Source organism: Lasioglossum baleicum, chromosome 10 (assembly GCF_051020765.1).
Source record: "Lasioglossum baleicum chromosome 10, iyLasBale1, whole genome shotgun sequence".
In the NCBI taxonomy this organism is placed as follows: Eukaryota; Metazoa; Arthropoda; class Insecta; order Hymenoptera; family Halictidae; genus Lasioglossum; species Lasioglossum baleicum.
Window position 1 is genome coordinate 17,650,748 of NC_134938.1, and position 20,058 is coordinate 17,670,805.

The following is a 20,058-nucleotide window of genomic DNA, read 5'->3' on the forward strand; positions in this document are numbered from 1 at the left end:
TAGTATGTGTGGCCGCTGTAGCCAATATTTCGACGACAGCCGAAAGTGAGTGTAAAACGAGGTCTGCCTCCTCCACTCTGATCCAATCGGCCGCGCGTTCGTACCTAGACACGTCCTACCTGGGAACCTTATTCTCAGGCTCGTATCAATATACATACAAATTATTCAATTTTTCGCTTTACAATACGTTGTATAATGTTTTCCCTTTATGCGCGTACTTGAGGTTATAACCAGGGTTGCCAGATGTACGGCGTACCCGGCCCCTTACGTTTCCGTCCCTCGCCACCAAACTGCGTTAAGCCTCCCTTCGCTTCCCCCACTCTTACCACTGCCGCTGCCGCGTACCGCGTGGAGCATGCTACCGAGTGGCGCAGAAAACACCGTACGCTTATACAAGCTGATTTGCTTCGGAAAGGTAGGCTATACTGCTATAACGAAATAAATTTATTCGTGTATTGTTAAATAAACACAAATTAAGGATTGAAAAATGTATATTTGCGATCTGCTAATTACAATCACTGCTATTGTTTTCGCTAACATTCTATTCTACCTAACGGTAGGCTATACTGCAATAACGAAATAAATTTATTCTTGTATATTGTTAAATAAACACAAATTAAGTTTTAAAAAATGTATATTTGCGACCTGCTAATTACAATCATCGCTTTCGCTGTTAAATTCGCTTTCGCTTTTTATAATTAAATTTGCAAATTCTTGCGGTATACTTTCTTTTTTGTACATATCGCTATTAAAATTTTGTACAAATCGTCGCTTATAGTATAATCGCTACATTGTGTATATTGTTATATACACGAATAAATTTATTTCGTTATTGCAGTATAGCCTACCTTTAGGTAGAATAGAATACTAGCGAAAGCAATAGCAGTGATTGTAATTAGCAGGTCGCAAATATACATTTTTCAATCCTTAATTTGTGTTTATTTAACAATACACGAATAAATTTATTTCGTTATAGCAGTATAGCCTACCTTTCCGAAGCAAATCAGCTTGTATAATAGGGTGGTCCTCAGCTATAGGAGCCAAAAATTTTTTTATAGATTTTATTGGCCTTACTTCCCTAAAATATGACACTTGGTGAAAAAATGATATGTGCAAAATTTCAACTCGATCGGACAATGGGAACCCATGCCGCAGCGCGCTTGAAAATTGTTTATTTTTGAAACTTGATTTTCTCCATTATAGTACATCGTAAATATACATTTCTATATATCGTTGAATTTGTCTTTCCATGCTCTATAACCATGTGCAAATAACGTACAAGGTCATCGTAGAAAAAAGTTCCGCACCATTGAAATTTCGAAAATTGGATTTCAAAAAAAATTTTTTTTTTCAGCATTATATTTACTTCGTCTAACAATACAACTTTTGTTTCACACATTTTTTCATATATTTATTAATAACAAAAATATTGAAATAACGTAATCACTACACGCAGTTAGGGTTGCCATAATCTATAATACCTTTTATTTACAATTATATACATTTATATTGTGACGCTCGAAATATTATTAAAACTTAACCTATACACGATATACCAAATTATTCGAAAAAACACTTAATGTAAATTAAAATAATATATAAAATTTGTTAATATACGTCGTCTGAAAAACTGGATTTATTTATATCCGGATACCGTTGTCGGTACTCTTCTAAAATTTGTAAAATATTTTGTTTATTTTGTTCGTCTCTTGTTAATAAGGCATTATATTCCGATATTAACTTTACACCCCGCTCTGCAGTATCGTTACCGCTTTTCAAATTTTTAACTATTTTTAGACCTGTTTTATACGTTTCCTCGTTTTCCCAGACTGACGGGTCTTTCTGCAAAAAATCTGTAGATATATTGAATCTATTAAAAAATTTTCGGCTTTCTGCACAAATGAAACTTTCTATGCCGATATTGGCAAGATTATATATATTTTTTAGAGAAACTTTTTTCGAAGAAAATGTTACTTCATCGTTCTCCAAACTTTCTACCATAAGCTTCCTTTTGTCACATGACACACCAGCGTCAAAAAAACATAATGCTGCACATTCTGGTGTTAAGTACTACAAATGCCCCCCAAATTTATGTAATCCTATTTGGCTTACGTTTACATCAACCTTTTTGTAGTCGTCAAGCTGTTTTAAAAATTCTAAATCTTGATGTGTTGCTATAGCTGGAATCGGAGCATTAAACCATGCTTCTATGTATAAATTCGCCAAAAATATACATATGTCTCTAATTCCTACAATATTTTCGCTGCTTATTGATACTTCGTCGCGGAATAAATATATTTTTAGTATATATATGGCTTTAGCCATCCATCTAGCATGGTGTACAGCTCCAGGAATATGGAAACGGTTTCCTTTTGGACAAGTTCCACCAAGGAAAATAATCATCAATTCAAGGAATTCTACATAATCACCTCTTGGATGCTTCTGTTTTATGGTATTTAAGCAGAAGTCCAATTTTGATTCTATCTCCTGGAGCTTTCCACGAACATAATTGTCTTCTAAACTTGACCGAAAATTTTGGTGATTAATTCCATATTCCTGGAGCTGTCCACCATGCTAGATGGATAGCTAAAGCCATATATATACTAAAAATATATTTATTCCGCGACGAAGTATCAATAAGCAGCGAAAATATTGTAGGAATTAGAGACATATGTATATTTTTGGCGAATTTATACATAGAAGCATGGTTTAATGCTCCGATTCCAGCTATAGGACCACGTCAAGATTTAGAATTTTTAAAACAGCTTGACGACTACAAAAAAATTGATGTAAACGTAAGCCGAATAGGATTACATAAATTTGGGGGGCATTTGTGGTACTTAACACCAGAATGTGCAGCATTATGTTTTTTTGACGCTGGTGTGTCATGTGACAAAAGGAAGCTTGTAACGGTTCTGCTTCCGGCGGAGATGTCGTCGCGGCGTCGTACCCTCTCGTGCTGCGATAGCTCGTCGTGCCAGGTTCGTGAATCGGCGAGAGAATTGACGGAAGCTGAAATTGGACGAAGTGCGCGGGGTGTGAAATAACGACAACGTGTTTATGTATTTCCGGGCTTACTCAACGTACGTTCGCGGACTCATTGTGTGGATGAATCGTGTTACCGGCCCGTGCTTCTACTGGCGCTTCTGGTGCTTCTGGTGCGACCGTTTATCGCGGCGCGACGCGATCGCGTGGACCTGGCGATGGATACCGGCGACTGGGTTCAGGAGGAACGGTTCAGGAAAACCCGGCCACGAGTTGGGAAGTCCCTCGTGGCGGTTCTACGGCAAATGTAGAGGATGCTGCCCCTACATTTAATCGTCTCCGGTAGCTGTCGGAGTTCTCGGGATGCTGCCCGAGAAGGGTGTTCGGGATGCTGCCCGAACGGCAGAGAAGGATGCTGCCCTCTCTGTTTGGCGTGCTTGCTGTCACGCCGGTAGGAAACGCCGGTGTCGAGGAGGCCGATGCTGCGGACAACTCGACGACGAGCGTGGGAAAGTAGGAAAGTATCAGTAACACTTACCAATACTTTGGGATGTGCCCAGGATGCTGCCCAGGCTGGAAAAGAGGCCCGTGCCTCGTTTGCATCGCCTTTTATAGGCGAAGATTGGTGGTGGGGGAATGGTGTGAAGGAAACGGATGTGTGACGTCGAGTTTCCGCCTTCCTCAAGATGGCGGAACCTCGGCGTCCGTTTCCCGCCGAATATGGCTTGGAGCGCGGGATCGTGCAACGTAGCGCGTCGTATACGGACGGCGCGTTCGGTGATCTTCGGCGTCGCTCGGTTATGTTCGGCGCGTGTCTCATAGTGACAGGCCTGCCTCGTACAGGTCTGTTACAAGCTTATGGTAGAAAATTTGGAGAACGATGAAGTAACATTTTCTTCGAAAAAAGTTTCTCTAAAAAATATACATAATCTTGCTAATATCGGCATAGAAAGTTTCATTTGTGCAGAAAGCCGAAAATTTTTTAATAGATTCAATATATCTACAGATTTTTTGCAGAAAGACCCGTCAGTCTGGGAAGAAGAGGAAACGTATAAAACAGGTCTAAAAATAGTTAAAAATTTGAAAAGCGGTAACGATACTGCAGAGCGGGGTGTAAAGTTAATATCGGAATATAATGCTTTATTAACAAGAGACGAAGAAAATAAACAAAATATTTTACAAATTTTAGAAGAGTACCGACAACGGTATCCGGATATAAATAAATCCAGTTTTTCAGACGACGTATATTAACAAATTTTATATATTATTTTAATTTACATTAAGTGTTTTTTCGAATAATTTGGTATATCGTGTATAGGTTAAGTTTTAATAATATTTCGAGCGTCACAATATAAATGTATATAATTGTAAATAAAAGGTATTATAGATTATGGCAACCCTAACTGCATGTAGTGATTATGTTATTTCAATATTTTTGTTATCAATAAATATATGAAAAAATGTGTGAAACAAAAGTTGTATTGTTAGACGAAGTAAATATAATGCTGAAAAAAAATTTTTTTTTGAAATCCAATTTTCGAAATTTCAATGTTGCGGAACTTTTTTCTACGATGACCTTGTACGTTATTTGCACATGGTTATAGAGCATGGAAAGACAAATATAACGATATATAGAAATGTATATTTACGATTTACTATAATGGAGAAAATCAAGTTTAAAAAATAAACAATTTTCAAGCGCGCTGCGGCATGGGTTCCCATTGTCCGATCGAGTTGAAATTTTGCACATACAATTTTTTCACCAAGCGTCATATTTTAGGGAATTAAGGCCAAAAAAATTCGAAAGTTGAAAAATAAGGACCACCCTATTCTAAGTTTGACCAATTTTCCAGTGTCATTATTCTTGGGGGGGGGGGGGGACTTGGCCCCCTGGCCCCCCCCTGGGTGCGCCACTGTACCTCAATGTATTTTGAGTTTTTTGTTAAATTTCCAAACTTTGCAATAGCGATAGTACCAGAATTATCTTAATAAATGTACACAGGTTTGTTTGGTTTTATTTTAAAGTCTTTAAGTAGGTTCAAAATCACTCTGAACTCACTGACTGAATCAGACAAAGCTACGTATTCAGCTGCTGTAGAGGATTTCGTTACACTTCCTTGCTTTCGTGACTTCCAATAGATTACATTTCCAAAAACTCTAATAACACTGTCCAACACCAAATTTGATTTCAATATACTGTTGGGTCTTTCTTATAGAGTTTTTTGCGCTGATTCCGAATCTGGTTTTAATTTTTTTCCTATACGTCCAGTTTTTGAGAAAATGGAGTTTTAAAAAAAGACATATTTTTCAACTTTAAACAAATATTGCGATGTTATTATAAAAGATATTGAATTGTTGTTTACAGCAAAAGATTCTGTAGACGTTCCCGAATACAGTGATATCCAATATTAATACATTATGATTGTTTAAACATGTTTAAACAATGATTAAAGACGGAGATAAAGAAAACTGATGCCAGAGTTAAGTTTCGGCTTTGTGTTTGTTGAAATCAGTCGTGTCAAGCATTTCAAATCTGCATTGCTACGTATAAAACTTCATAAAAAACATTTATAGTTATTTATAGTATTTTAGTTGTTCTGTATATAATATATGTATTTTAGTAGTGTATTATATCTGAATAGTGTACACATGTATATTAGCATTGTAAATAGTGTAATAGTGTAGTGTGTGAATAAATTATTTTTTTGTTACAAAAGGTATTTTTTGTATTAAATATACTATAAACGAGAGACTAACATTAAAAAAGACATAAAATAATTTATACAGAATAAATATACTAATAAATAATAAATAACAATAATATAACATTTAATAAAATATTACATTTAAGTAAGCTGACATAATTGCGCGCTTATAGCCACGCGCCGTTTCACCGCAGCGCGCCGCGCCGTATCCCGACGAACGACCGCGCTAGTGGAAGAGCACCACTGGCGTCAACGCATGTCGGGCGAAGATATTTTGCTTTCTGGTTCGGTAAAAACGTCGACCATGCAAACTTCACAGGGGGGTTTCTCAAGATAAAATTCTGCTCTTTCGCGTGGTATAGTTCAATTTTTCGCTGGACCCTTATTTTTTGAGATAAATTCGAAAATATCCGCAAAAATTGGTGCAAAAGTGGTGCATCTCCGTCTTTAATCATTGTTTAAACATGTTTAAACATGTTTAAACAATCATAATGTATTAATATTGGATATCACTGTATTCGGGAAAGTCTACAGAATCGTTTGTTGTAAACAACAATTCAATATCTTTTATAATAACATCACAATATTTGTTTAAAGTTGAAAAATATGTTTTTTTCAAAGCCATGATTTTCAAAAACTGGACGTATAGGAAAAAAATTAAAACCAGATTCGGAATCAGCAAAAAAACTCTATAAGAAGGACCCAACAGTATATTGAAATCACAAAAAAAGTTGACATTTGTTGGACAGTGTAATTATATAACCTGTCGTAGATTTCCTGTCAGTTTTATCTCCCGCCCAATCGGCATCAACAAAACAGTCAATTATATCAGCTTCTAAATTTCTTTGATAGGTTAGCTTTAAGTCTCTTGTTAAATATAGATATTTTAGTATTCTCAATACATATTTATAGTGCGATTCATTATAACAATTTTGAAATCGACTCATATAGTTTACACTATAACTAACATCCAATCTCGTATTTGCACTTATATATAATAATGATCCAATCAAATTTCTGTAACTTAAATCAATTGATGCTGACTGTGCTGGCTGTAAGCTTAAAGTTTGTTCCATTGGTGTATTATACAATTTCGACTCAATAATGTTATATTTCCTAGCTAGTGACTCTATATAATCTTTCTGGTCTAACGTCATTTACATTTCTCGCGATCGTAATCAATATTTATTCCTAAATACGTTTTGACTTGTAACAGACCTGCACCGGGCAGGCCTGTTACTAACGGAACCAAGTATCAAGGCGCGCCGAGGCAAACCGAACCGGGCCGAACTAGACCGAACAGAACCGCCGCGCACCACCGATGCACGCCCCGCGCCGCGCGACCACCGCGCCACGAAACCGATACCGATGGGGACGAGTCGACCGTTTTTCCGACCCGCGTGAGATCGTTCAGGAACATTCGCGAAGTTCAGTACCGCACCGACACCCGCATCACCGAACGGACAGTTATAAAAGCGGCTACGCAACCGCGGGAGGGCCTTCTTAACTGAGACGAGGCTCAGAACGGATCGTTCCTATTAAGGTGAGCGCATACTAGATGGTCGCGGGAAGGCCGCGGGAAGGCCAAAGCCGCCGATGGACGCCCAAAGCCGCCGATGGACGTCCATGCGGCAAGGGAGCAGGGCTACCTGCTGTGCGTGGCAGAAAAAAAGGTCTCCGTGGGCTCCCCACCTCTTTTAGGGAAAGGGACCTTTCTTTCAGGGAGCCCTGCTCCCTGCTGTGGAGCCGTCGGCCCGCTAGAGATTTCTTCCCGCGTGGACGTCCATCGGCGGCTTTGGGCGTCCATCGGCGGCTTTGGCCTTCCCGCGGCCTTCCCGCGACCATCTAGTATGCGCTCACCTTTATCATTCCTGTAAGTAGCCTTTCCGGTGACGAACTACGTTCCACCAAACGAATACGGCGTACCGCCATCTTGTCAGCTAGTATTCCTGTCCCATGGAGGCATTCCGCCGGTGACGAACTACGTTCCACCGTGATAGAGTACGGCGTACCGCCACTCTGAAGGGCCAAGGTGTACCACCAGCCACCTTGTCAAGGCGTACCGCCGACAAGAGCGAACGACGAACACGATGAACCATCATTCGTCGCCGTAGAACCGCCTGAGAGGACAGAGACGTACGGTGAACCACCACGTCGAAATCCGACCGACAAGACTCAGGCAGGGAGCCCTCCGTCCTTCCTGAAACCATTCTGTTCCCGTAGTATAGTAGAGCACGACGCACCGTCACTCTTTTCGCCAAGGTGTACCACCAGCGATTTTGTTAAGGCGTACCGCCGACAAACACGATCGACGAGCACGATGAACCATCACTCGTCGCCGTAGAACCGCCCGAGAGGATGATGGCGTATGGCGAACCGCCACGTCGCACATCCGACCGACCTGACTCGGGTAGGGTTCCCTTACCGTCCTGATTTTTCCCGTTTACCTGCCTCGAAATACGTTCGCGTCGCGTCCGAGAAAGTAACGCGTACCGTACCTGAAAACCGCGACGTGCGCGTCCTAGACAGCTACGCAAAATCGTGTCTGAAAGACGCGGTTACCGAGTGAACATTCGCGAGGAGCGAATCCTGAAAACCGCGTTCGCGAACGCGCCGGCAGTGAGCATTGTCAGTGAAACCGCTTGTGTCGTTATTCCGTAACCTGCGTATCACGTCCGGTTCCCCATCGACATTTTCCTCTCGTTGAACATCGAACTCTGGATCGGCGAGCTATAAGGACGAAGAGGAAGTCTCCGAACGTGACGACGAAACCAGGGTGTTACAGACTTCTCCTAGATTCTTCATACAAAATTTTTCAGATAGTTTTTTTTGTATTTCATTCAATCTTTCTATATTTTTATCGCATATCAACAACTCATCTATATATATATAAAAGCGAAGTCCTGACTCACCTATCAACGCCCAGGCTAAACCCTTGGACTTAGAAAAAGCTGAAATTTTGCACAGAGGTTTCCCTTATGATCTATACAAGGGATAAGAAAGGATATTTCGAAATTCAATCCCCAAGGGGGTGAAAAGGGGTTGCAACGGTTGTATGAGGAATATTTTTTTCATGGTCGGATTTACTTTATACTTGGTCTTAATGCTCTTTGATATAATTAATCAAACACCTATTTCGGCATTGTAAAAAATTAAACCCCCAAGGAGGTGAAAAGGGGTTGCAACGTTTGTATGAGGAATATTTTGTTCGTGGTCGGATTTACTTCATACTTGGTCTTAATGCTCTTTGATATAATTAATCAAACACCTGTTTCGGCATTTTAAAAAATTGAACCCCCAAGGGGGTGAAAAGGGGTTGCAACGTTTGTATGAGGAATATTTTGTTCGTGGTCGGATTTACTTTATACTTGGTCTTAATGCTCTTTGATATAATTAATCAAACACCTATTTCGGCATTGTAAAAAATTAAACCCCCAAGGAGGTGAAAAGGGGTTGCAACGTTTGTATGAGGAATATTTTGTTCGTGGTCGGATTTACTTCATACTTGGTCTTAATGCTCTTTGATATAATTAATCAAACACCTATTTCGGCATTTTAAAAAATTGATCCCCTAAGGGGGTGAAAAGGGATTTTGAAATCTAAGATTGCGGCATGACATAACATTAAAACTCTATAGGGGTGAATGGGGGGTTAAAAGGTTTTATATGGAGAAACAATATCAATTTCCGAGGGCATTAAACGGTTTTCTGTGCGAGCGAAGCCGCGGGCAAAAGCTAGTCAACAAATATGATCAAATAACTTGCATCATTTTTCTCATTTTTTATATATAGACAGTAGTCATTCTCACTTCTTTCAAAACCTAATTTTCTTATATAATTATCGAAACATTGATACCACGCCCTTGGGCTCTCTCTCAAACCGTACAATGCTTTCCTTAATTTACATACTCTCCCAGTGCTATCCGCATATCCTAAAGGTTGTTTCACAAATACTTATGATTTTACCTGGCCATTCAAAAATGCCGTTTCAACATCTAATTGTATGATTGTTAATTTATTCTGGCAACAATAGGATAGTAATAATTTCAAAGTCTGTATTCTAGCCACTGGCGAATATAAATCTTCAAGCACTTCAGACTGCTGAAAACCTTTCACTACGAGTCTTGCTTTCTTTCTATTATCAGTTTTATTTGTGAATACCCATTTTAAGTCTAATATTTTTACATTTTTTGGTTTCTCGACTAGCTTCTACGTTTCATTTTTGATTAAACAATTTATTTCCTTATCCATTGCATCTTTCCATAAATCATATTCCTCGCTTTTTAATGCTTCATCACAACTTGATGGACTATCTGCGCTTACAATATTTACATAAATGCATCTCGTATTTACTAAGCTAGCACTATAGAAATCGGGTCTTTTCTTTGCTCTCTCAGATCGTCTTAAATTCAGGTTTTCATTTGATCCTATACTCAACTTTCTTTGATCTTTTCTAATTATATTTTTTCAACTTCTTGTTTCTCATTTGAATCTTCAATTTTTATTCTTGAATCTTTCATGAATACGTCCGATTCCGAATCTTGACTTCCTAAGCTACATTTATCCTCATTTTCATTACAACTGTCATTATCATCTCCACTAAATCCGATTAAATTTTGACAATCTTCAACTATTTCAACATGTCTTACTACGGTGATTTTTCCATTTATCAAAACTCGGTATCCAACATTTGCATACCCTAGCAAAATTCCTATATCCGCTTTTCTGTTCCATTTAGAGTTCCTTTTTACTTCGGGTACTCTAGCAAAAACTTTACTACCAAATACTTTTAAATTACCCTTTGGTCGTTTACAAAAAAATATCTCAAAAGGTGTTTTATTTTTTACCGTACTTTTTGTAAAAGTTCTATTTTTTAAATAAGTTGCTGTTTTTACAACTTCTGGCCAGTATCTTAGACTTACGTTTGCATCATGTAATAGACATCTTGCAGAATTCATGATTGTTCTGTTAAATTTTTCAGCCACACCATTTAACTCGTGTACGTATGGTGGGCATGGTTCTATTAGGATTCCCTTTTCGTTTGCTAAATCATAGATATATTTATTTAGATATTCCTTACCATTATCGCATCTGAATTTCTTTATCCTTTTACCAGTTAAATTTTCAACTTGATTTATATAATTTTTAAAACAGTCATGTACTTCATTTTTTTATTTAATTGTATAAACGACAGATAATTTACTGTAATCATCAACCAAACTTAGAAAATATTTTGAGCCATCATAACCTGTAGTTGTTTGTGGCCCATTTAAATCTGAATGAACAATTTCTAAACTTTCACTTGCTCTTGTTCTGTTATTTTTAAATGGTAAATTGTGCATTTTATTTCTTATACAAGTACCACATTTTAAATAAGTTGACTCTAACTTGTAGGAATGAATTAGATGTTAGATGCGTTGGTGTTGATGCCGATCGATCGTCGGCGACCAGCTGAGTCGATTAGGCGATCGTCTGCTCATCTCGCTGGTCGTCGTTATGAGCAGACGATCGATTTGTAATTAACGACCGACACTCGTTTGAATTTGTATTTAGAATTAGTTTGTAATAAACTACGAAACCATTAAAAGCTCCTATAAATCTCAGAAGTGGGATACGAAAGTGATAGTGCGTGAAATTTCGTAATTTTTGTTCGCGGCTATCGAATTTCGGGAAGTTTAAGAAAATATTAGAAAGAATTTTGGTGAATATATTTGTTGACGGTTGTGGACGTGAACTTTTGGTTACATATTGATTTTGAGTGCGTTTGAATATTGGCAAGAATGATGGCAGAAAATAGAAGGAGTTTGGCCAATTTAACAATCGTTGAACTGAAAGAACTGCTCAGGTCCAGAGACTTGGTTGTGTCACGCTCGAAAGCGGAATTAGTTGCTCGATTGATCGGCGCTGATCCGAATATTGAAGACACCATCCAAGAGCGTTATGATACAGCGGAGAATCAGAACCAAGACTTCGGATCAGGTACGTCTCTCGCGGAGAGAGAGATGGAGATCCTTCGACAGGAACGCGATCTTTTGCAACGCGAATTGGATTTGATGAGACGAGAGAGAGAATTAATGACGCCGCCGCGATCCACGGGGAGCAGTGTCACCGTTCGTCCAAATGCGAGTATAAGAACGATTGCCGAGTTACTGTCTGAATTTACGGGCGCGGAAAACACGTTTAAGTTATGGAAACAACAAGTGGAGCGAATCAGTAGGATATACAGTTTGGACGATTGCGCGGCAGTCACAATAATAACGTTGCGCCTACGAGGTAAGACTTTGAAATGGTTCAATTCTAAACCAAGCCTGTTAGAATTGTCCGCATCGCTCTTACTTGAAGAAATTCGGAAAATGTTTGATCATTGTATGGACAAATTGGCAGTTCGAAGAGAGTTCGAAAACCGTACGTGGCAAAGGAATGAGTCGTTTCCAGACTACTTCCATGATAAAATCACATTGGCGAACAAAATTATGGTGGATCCGGAAGAATTGGTGGATCTGGCGATCGACGGAGTTCCGGATGCACAATTGAGAGACCAGGCTCGCATGCAGCGTTTGGAGACGGCGGACGACCTTCTTGAAACGTTTCGGAAGCTCTCGTTAAGAAGCGATCGGGAGTCCAAGGAACAGAAACGGCCGGTTCCAGGGAGGTTGGCGACTACGAGGGACATTGGCGGTCGCGACCGTACCCCCAGGGACTCTACGCAGGAAAAGGTCGTGCGGTGTTTCAACTGCAACGAATCTGGGCATTGGAAGAAGGACTGCACGAAACCAAGGCGGGAATGGGGTTCTTGTTTCAGATGCGGGGAAAAGTCTCACCGGGCTAAGGATTGTCCGCTGCAGACATTACCAGCACAGTCACGACGACAGCAACAGACCCCTATCTCGACGACGGTTTCGACTACGCAACCGGGGACGACAACGCATTTGGTTCAACCTCTTAGTCCACAAACCCCGTTCAGCGTACCGATTACCTGCACAGCCCAGGACAACGGCGGAGCGACAACCTGCGTTTCAACCGTGGCAATTATCGACTCAGGTTCACCCGTTAGTTTAATCAGAAGAGACGCGTTACCGTCTGGTTTTTATTTCAAACCACCGGTAAATAATACATTTTACGGCGTAAATTATTCACCAGTTAATGTCGTTGGCGCATTTACAACTGAAATTTGTGTAAACGACGCGCGTGTTCCTATTACATTTTTTGTCGTACCGGATACAACTATGTCGCACTTTGCGTTATTAGGCAGGGATTTTATTCGGTCGCCAGCGATAGAGATAAAGTTGGGAAGTTCGACGGAAATCAAAGTAAAGGAACGAGAGCCTGAGGAATCGGACATGGAAAATTTTATTCAACAAATTTTGAAAATTGATTATGTTGAAAACCCGATTTCCGCGAGTCATCAATTAAACGTTGATCCAGAAGTAGGTAGTAGCGTAGAGAAGAAACTCGAAGAAATTTATTTTTGCAAAGATGTTGAGGTCGACGACAACAAACAGCGTCCGAATACTGTTGAAGCAGTTATTACATTAAAAACCGAGCATCCGATTTGTTTTCGGCCGCGTCGTTTAGCTTTTGCGGACAAGGAAAAAGTACGTATAATCCTTGATGATTTATTAAGAGAGGGCACTATTAGGCCCAGTAATTCTCCTTACGCTAGCCCAATTGTTTTGGTCAGGAAAAAGAACGGAGAAATTCGCTTGTGCGTCGATTATCGGGAATTAAACAAACATACAATCAGAGACAACTTTCCGGTACCGTTGATAGATGATTGTTTAGACCAACTTAGAGACAAAAAATATTTTACGAAATTAGATCTTAAAAACGGATTCCACCACGTTAAGGTCACCGAATCCTCAGTAAAATATACATCGTTCATTACACCCTTAGGTCAATACGAGTATCTCAAAATGCCATTTGGACTAACCAATGCACCTCGTATTTTTCAAAGATTTTTAGACGAAATCTTTAGTGATTTACTTAGACAGAATAAATTATTACTCTATTTGGACGATTTTTTGGTGGCCACGGAAACAATTGATGAACATTTGGATATTTTGCGAGAAATATTTCGTTTAGCGAGAAAGTTTAATTTACGATTTAGGCTAGATAAATGTTCATTCTTTTATCGCCAAATAACTTATTTGGGATACTCCATATCCGAAAATGGTATCGCGCCAGCGAAGGAAAACATCGAATCGGTAGTCGATTATCCAGCGCCGAGAAATATCAAAGAAGTGCAGTGTTTTGTAGGCCTAGAAAGTTATCTCCGGCGATTTATAAAAGATTTTTCACTCGTCGCGAGACCCTTCTTTGATTTGCTACGGAAAAATGCAATATTTTGTTTTAGGCCAGAACAAAGCCAAGCGTTTGTGACGTTGAAGCAACGTTTAACAAACGATCCCATTTTGGCAATTTACTTTCCAAAATTAGATACAGAACTCCATTGCGACGCTAATAGCAGTGGATTTGGGGCAATTTTGCTAGAAAAACAAACAAATAAAGTCTTCCGACCAGTTTTTTCTTTTAGTAAAAGAATTAAATTTAAAGGCCCGTATGAGATTAAGAAGGTATTGGCCTTGGATAGATATGTCATTACAGATGTAGAGGGACACCAAGTGTCACGTGCACCATTTACAGGAGTTGTTGGCCCCGATCAAATGAAATTTTGGATTAAGTCGGGAAGCGAAAAGGGGAACGATACCCAGTAAAAAAAAGGGAAATTTTGAATTGTATTATTGTGTTATGTTTGCGTTAGCTAAATTTTGAATTGTATTATTGTGTTATGTTTGCGTTAGCTAAGTTTGAATTGTATTATTGTGTTATATTTCCGTCAGCTATGTATTGAATTAGATTATTGCGTTATATTTGCGTCAGCTTTGTATTGTTTAGTCGTTATAAAGTTATTTTCTTGTTTATGTGTTGCATCCTAACCATCGATGACCGAGGACGGTCATTATGGTCAGGATTGGCCGAACTGTAGGAATGAATTAGATGTTAGATGCGTTGGTGTTGATGCCGATCGATCGTCGGCGACCAGCTGAGTCGATTAGGCGATCGTCTGCTCATCTCGCTGGTCGTCGTTATGAGCAAACGATCGATTTGTAATTAACGACCGACACTCGTTTGAATTTGTATTTAGAATTAGTTTGTAATAAACTACGAAACCATTAAAAGCTCCTATAAACTCATTTGGTAAACTATCTACTAAATAATTTTTGCACATATGTTCTAAATATCTGAAATTTATATGGCCTAGCATCTTATGTAATCTTTACTTTTGTGTCATTTTGTTATACATCTCAGTGTTATAATTTTTCTTTTCGTTTATGTAACTACTCATTTTATACAGCCCATTTTCTTTGTAAGCAATTGCAATAATATTTCCAGCTTTATCATAAATTTTCGCTGTTTGATCAATCGAAATAATCTTATTTTTATCGGTTACTTTAGCAAAACTAATTAAAGTTTTGTCCATGTCTTCTACATAGAATACATTGGATATCGTAATTTCAACTTTCATACCATAAAGCAGGCATGCACAGCTCTTTGCTCTCAGAGCAGCTCCCGTGCTCCCAAGTTGCTCCCCGTATGCTCTCAGAGCAGATCGGACGTATGGAAGGGGAACCCACTAAGCGTGACTTGTAAACAGAGCATGAGAGAAGACGAGTGGGAGGGGCGTGGGGAAGTGGAGAGCGCGCCGGAGTGGTCAGACTACAACAACGTAGACGCCGCCCCCACTCTCATACGTTTTTCTTCTCGTCTTCTCTCGTGCTCCGTTTACAATTGGTGGGTTCCCCTTCCATACGTCCGAGCAAGGTCACTGCTCCGACCCTGCTCAGGAGCAGGGTCGATTGCTCCTCCTCCCAAATCGTCCACCTGTGCATGCCTGATGTAGAGTGAGAACGTTTAGGATATCTATCAGCGTATACAGGGTGTCCCAAAATTCGTGAAAATCCCGAAAGGGGGTGGTTCCTGAGACCATTTCAAGCGACATTTTCCTTTGCAAAACTGTTATCCGCGGCTTTGTTTAGGAGTTATTAACGAAAAACGCGGACCAATCAGAGCGCGACCTAGACGCGAGTTACCACAGTCGGCCAATAGACAGTTGGCGCGCCGGGCAGACTGTGGCAACTCGCGTCTAGATCGCGCTCTGATCTTCCGTGTTTTCGTTAATAACTCCTAAACAAAGCCGCGGATAACATTTTTGCAAAGGAAAATGTCGCTTGAAATAGTCTCAGGAACCACCCCCTTTCGGGATTTTCACGAATTTTGGGACACCCTGTATACTAAACCAGGCAATGACAAATAAACACTTCTGGACGATATCGCAGGACATCGATAATAAAGTACATATACAGGGTGTCCCAAAATTCGTGAAAATCCCGAAAGGGGGTGGTTCCTGAGACCATTCTAAGAGACATTTTCCTTTGCACCAATGTCAACTGCGGCTTTGTTTAGGAGTTATTAACGAAAAACACGGACCAATCAGAGCGCGTCCTGGCCCGCCGCGCCGGCGCTTTTGCAAAAATGTTATCCGCGGCTTTTTTTTAGGAGTTATCAACGAAAAACACAGACCAATCTGAGCGCGACCTAGACGCGAATTGGCACAGTCGGCCCGGCGCGGCGCGCCAACTGTCTATTGTCTATTGGCCGACTGTGCCAACTCGCGTCAAGGTCGCGCTGTGATTGGTCTGTGTTTTTCGTTGATAACTCATAAACAAAGCCGCGGATAACATTTTTGCAAAAGAAAATGTCGCTTGAAATGGTCTCAGGAATCACCCCCTTTCGGGAAGTTCACGAATTTTGGGACACCCTGTATAATATAGGTGCGCCGCAATTTTTTCATTCGCTGTAAAGTGCGCCGCGAGTAAAAAAAGTTTGGAAAGCACTGCTCTAAACTCTAAATGATTCAGGAAGGTATCCAATACTCATTTGTTCAATATTTGTAATGCAGGAACCCAACTCCTACCCTGAATGACGATATAACGGTCTCTTGGGAACCGGCGACGAAGGATAAGATTAATTATTTAGAGATCGATGAAGAATGCAAATTATCCGTCCTTTCATCACACGTGTTAAATACACGCGAAAAAATATAAAATTTAGCATTCAGAGTAAAAGATAAATAAATAGTAAATAAAAGATCATTATTCAGAAAGCCGACGCTATCTTGGATTTTGATGATCTTTAAATATGTTGTCGGATGCATGATTCTGAGGACAACTTTTATCTTATAAAGGAGGTATTTTTCGCGATCGCACTATTTTGAAAGAATGGTAATTATTTTTCTCGGCGCACAGGTTCGATCAATTTCTACACTAAATGAATGAAGGGGCATGATGCCCCTCAAGCTATATTCATTTAGTGTAGAAATTGATCGAACCTGTGCGCCGAGAAAAATAATTACCATTCTTTCAACTTTTATCTGTACATATAATATATTAGTTTCTGAGATATTCACAAGACACTATTTGTACTTAATACCACCGACGAGATATACATAAAATAGACCTATCATCCAATGTATTTTGGCGGCCATCTTTGCCAGGGCCACTTGGCCCTTTTTTCTTGTCACTTCTTGTATTGCCATTTCGGTTTTGGCTACAGACAGGGTCTCGTCCATGATGCTGGCACTAAAATCGGCTGACAGCACAGATGAGATATAAGAATAAGATTCCTACTGTATATCTCGTTTGTGCTGACAGCTTTCTTAGGTAGCACAGACGAGTTTATACATCTCGTCGGTGGAGGTAGGAATTAAAATTAAAAATAGCTGTAGTCACTGCAGCCTTGCGAATACGTAGAATATTGTTTTGATAAGTTAATCCTTACATTGGGAATAAATAATAAACTGTACGTACACAATAAAGAATATGTTTAACTGCAAAATTCTAAATGTTGTAAATAGCCAAATATTAATATGTATTTTATAAATGTAATGTATATGTAATTACACAAATGCAATTAAGGTGGAGTGGGGTAAGTCAAGCTACGATGCAAGTACATCAATTGGTTATTTTTATTATAATATGAACAAAATTTCTCTAGCTTGTATTTATTAATAGCTATACTATAGTATAAGTTAGTATGAACTATTCGACATAGATGTCGCCCAAGAATAAAGATGTTTTCCTCGCTTAAATCAACAAATGCCAAGCAGTCACGTGCTAGGTACATATACAACTTTGAGGCAGTGATGCCAGAATCGTGGGACATGGTATTTTTCCCCTCTGCTGATTCAGCCGACTCGGCCCCCCACTTTGACGTACCATCGGCTCCTTTGTTTCTTCTACTGCGCACGCGCTACACACAAGCGTACCAATACGCATCGAGTCGAATAGGCAGCTCACACGGACAAGCTAGAGGTACGCTTGTGTGTAGCATGTGCGCAGTAGAAGCAACGTAAGGAGCCGATGGTACGTGAAAGTGGCGGGCCGAGTCTGCTGAACCAGCGGAGGGTAAAAATACCACGTCCCACGATTCTGGCATCACTGCTTTGAGGCAGTGTCGCCAGACTGAAGAAATCGATGGGAATACAGGTACCCCCTCTCTGATGGCCAGTCCAGTCTACATCACGGGCACCGTGGTCTACGGTCTTAGTGGGGGACGTTGGAGTGAGATAGTGGAAGGGGAAAAGGAGGAAAGCAAATGAAGCCACTTTCTACCTCATCTGGCGACTCTGCTTTGAGGTTACCCTGAACGTGCAATAGTTTAGAAGTTATTAATATATTCTGTGTTGTTATTTTAGGTAAGTACAACAAATAGTGATGTAGGTTTACATTAAATAATCCGTTTTTATTGTATTTTTTTAAATTTATTGAGAAAAACACTAAGATGCACTTGCCCCGTAAATATTACTACACGGGGCAAGTGCGTATTATTAAGAGAAAGATAAACAGTTCGAAGAGCGCTACATTCGTAGGTCCTTAGATTTTTTTAGGTGCAACTGTGCATGTGCAGTTAACAATTGCATCATTTCTTTAAATAGTAATGCATATTTTTTGTTACACTAATCGATCCTCTTACCCCTTTTAGACGTCTTCCTTCAGCCATAAAAATGACATCTCCAAAAAGGCGTCTTTTAGACCTGTACAAGGCTCTTTTTGGGACGTAAGACGTACAGAGGTAAAAACGACTGTTTTTAGTGAAAATGACGTCTAGAAGACGTTGTGTGCTATCTGGGTATTAACATTGATTTTCGGATTGTACTTTAGATTCCAATATTTATTAACATCGGTTTTCGAAGTATTTACCCTAATTTTACAAGTCTATTTTACAAGATTGTAAAGTTAAAAAGAAGATAATAATAAAATTATAAATAAAATGATAACTGTAGGAAATATACATTTTAAGAATATTCATTACGGAGATATTACAAAAACGTTCGTTACAAATATGTTACAAATAAATTATCAAAGTATACATTGAAACAAGTGTAGGTGCGTAGAATTATAGTCAGCTTCTTTCGACAAATAAATAATAAATTCAAAAATAAAATAGTGAATTTCACAAATTAAATAGTTTTAAATAGTGAAATCCACAAAAAAGTAAAATTAATCAATAGCCACATTTGTTCTACTTACATTAACTTTATGCAACAAATAACAACAATAATATATTTATATATGTATTATTTAGTGCTTATAAGCAGAGAAAGCTGTATTTAATCCGATAAAAGTATGAGGAAGATACATGGATAATCGATAGAATCGTCAGAATTTAACGTGGATAAAGTGAATCGGTTTTCCTGCGTCTCAGCGGAGAAATAGAGGAGAAAATCGCTTGGGGTCTTGGAGCTGTCACTCCTTTTTTCCACGTGGAAATTTTCCAAAAACCCTTTTAGCTCTCTAGGAAAAAGGTCAGGACAAACGATATATAGGTATCATGTGGGTTTTTTCCATTAAAAGCGTACAAACTTCTCCTTGAAGCTTGTAAAAGAGGAACCTAACTCTTGCAGACATTCGATGTCCTCATACAATCATTCGTTATCTGTGTAATATTATAATTTTCTAAGTTGAACAATAAATCGATGCTGCTATTCATCTATGTTGAATGCACTCAATGTAATTGGCAGCGTAAACTTGTCAGCAACTACTATAATTAGTTAATAATTAAATAGACAGCGGATCTTTATGCATTTATGGCTTAGAAAGATTTTCAAATTATGCTAGAATAAAAAATTCGATAGAATTTCGTAAGATTTGAAAGAAAGAAAAAATGGAGATATCTATTAAAGACCATTTACTATTTACTAAAAACTAAGCAAAATTCAGTGAGAGCTAGAGATTATACGCTGAAAGATGTCCTACAATAGATATTTGTACAATAAATTATTACAGGGTCTTCTGTTTGAGTTTTACAAT

At 39.1% G+C, this 20,058-nt stretch overlaps 1 protein-coding gene across 1 annotated transcript; it reads left to right on the top strand.

Annotated features, from left to right (window-relative positions):
- The first annotated feature begins 6,351 nt into the window (after nucleotides 1-6,351).
- On the top strand, nucleotides 6,352-15,666 carry LOC143212853 (uncharacterized). The gene is made up of 2 exons (XM_076432093.1): nucleotides 6,352-7,233; nucleotides 7,572-15,666. The coding sequence occupies exon 2, from the start codon at nucleotides 11,470-11,472 to the stop codon at nucleotides 14,401-14,403; it is 2,934 nt and encodes a 977-aa protein (XP_076288208.1). The 5' UTR covers nucleotides 6,352-7,233; nucleotides 7,572-11,469; the 3' UTR covers nucleotides 14,404-15,666.
- The last annotated feature ends 4,392 nt before the right edge of the window (nucleotides 15,667-20,058 follow it).

Excerpts from the sequence above, each read along its gene's own strand:
- LOC143212853 (XM_076432093.1), top strand. The coding sequence starts at position 11,470 with ATGATGGCAGAAAATAGAAGGAGTTTGGCCAATTTAACAATCGTTGAA.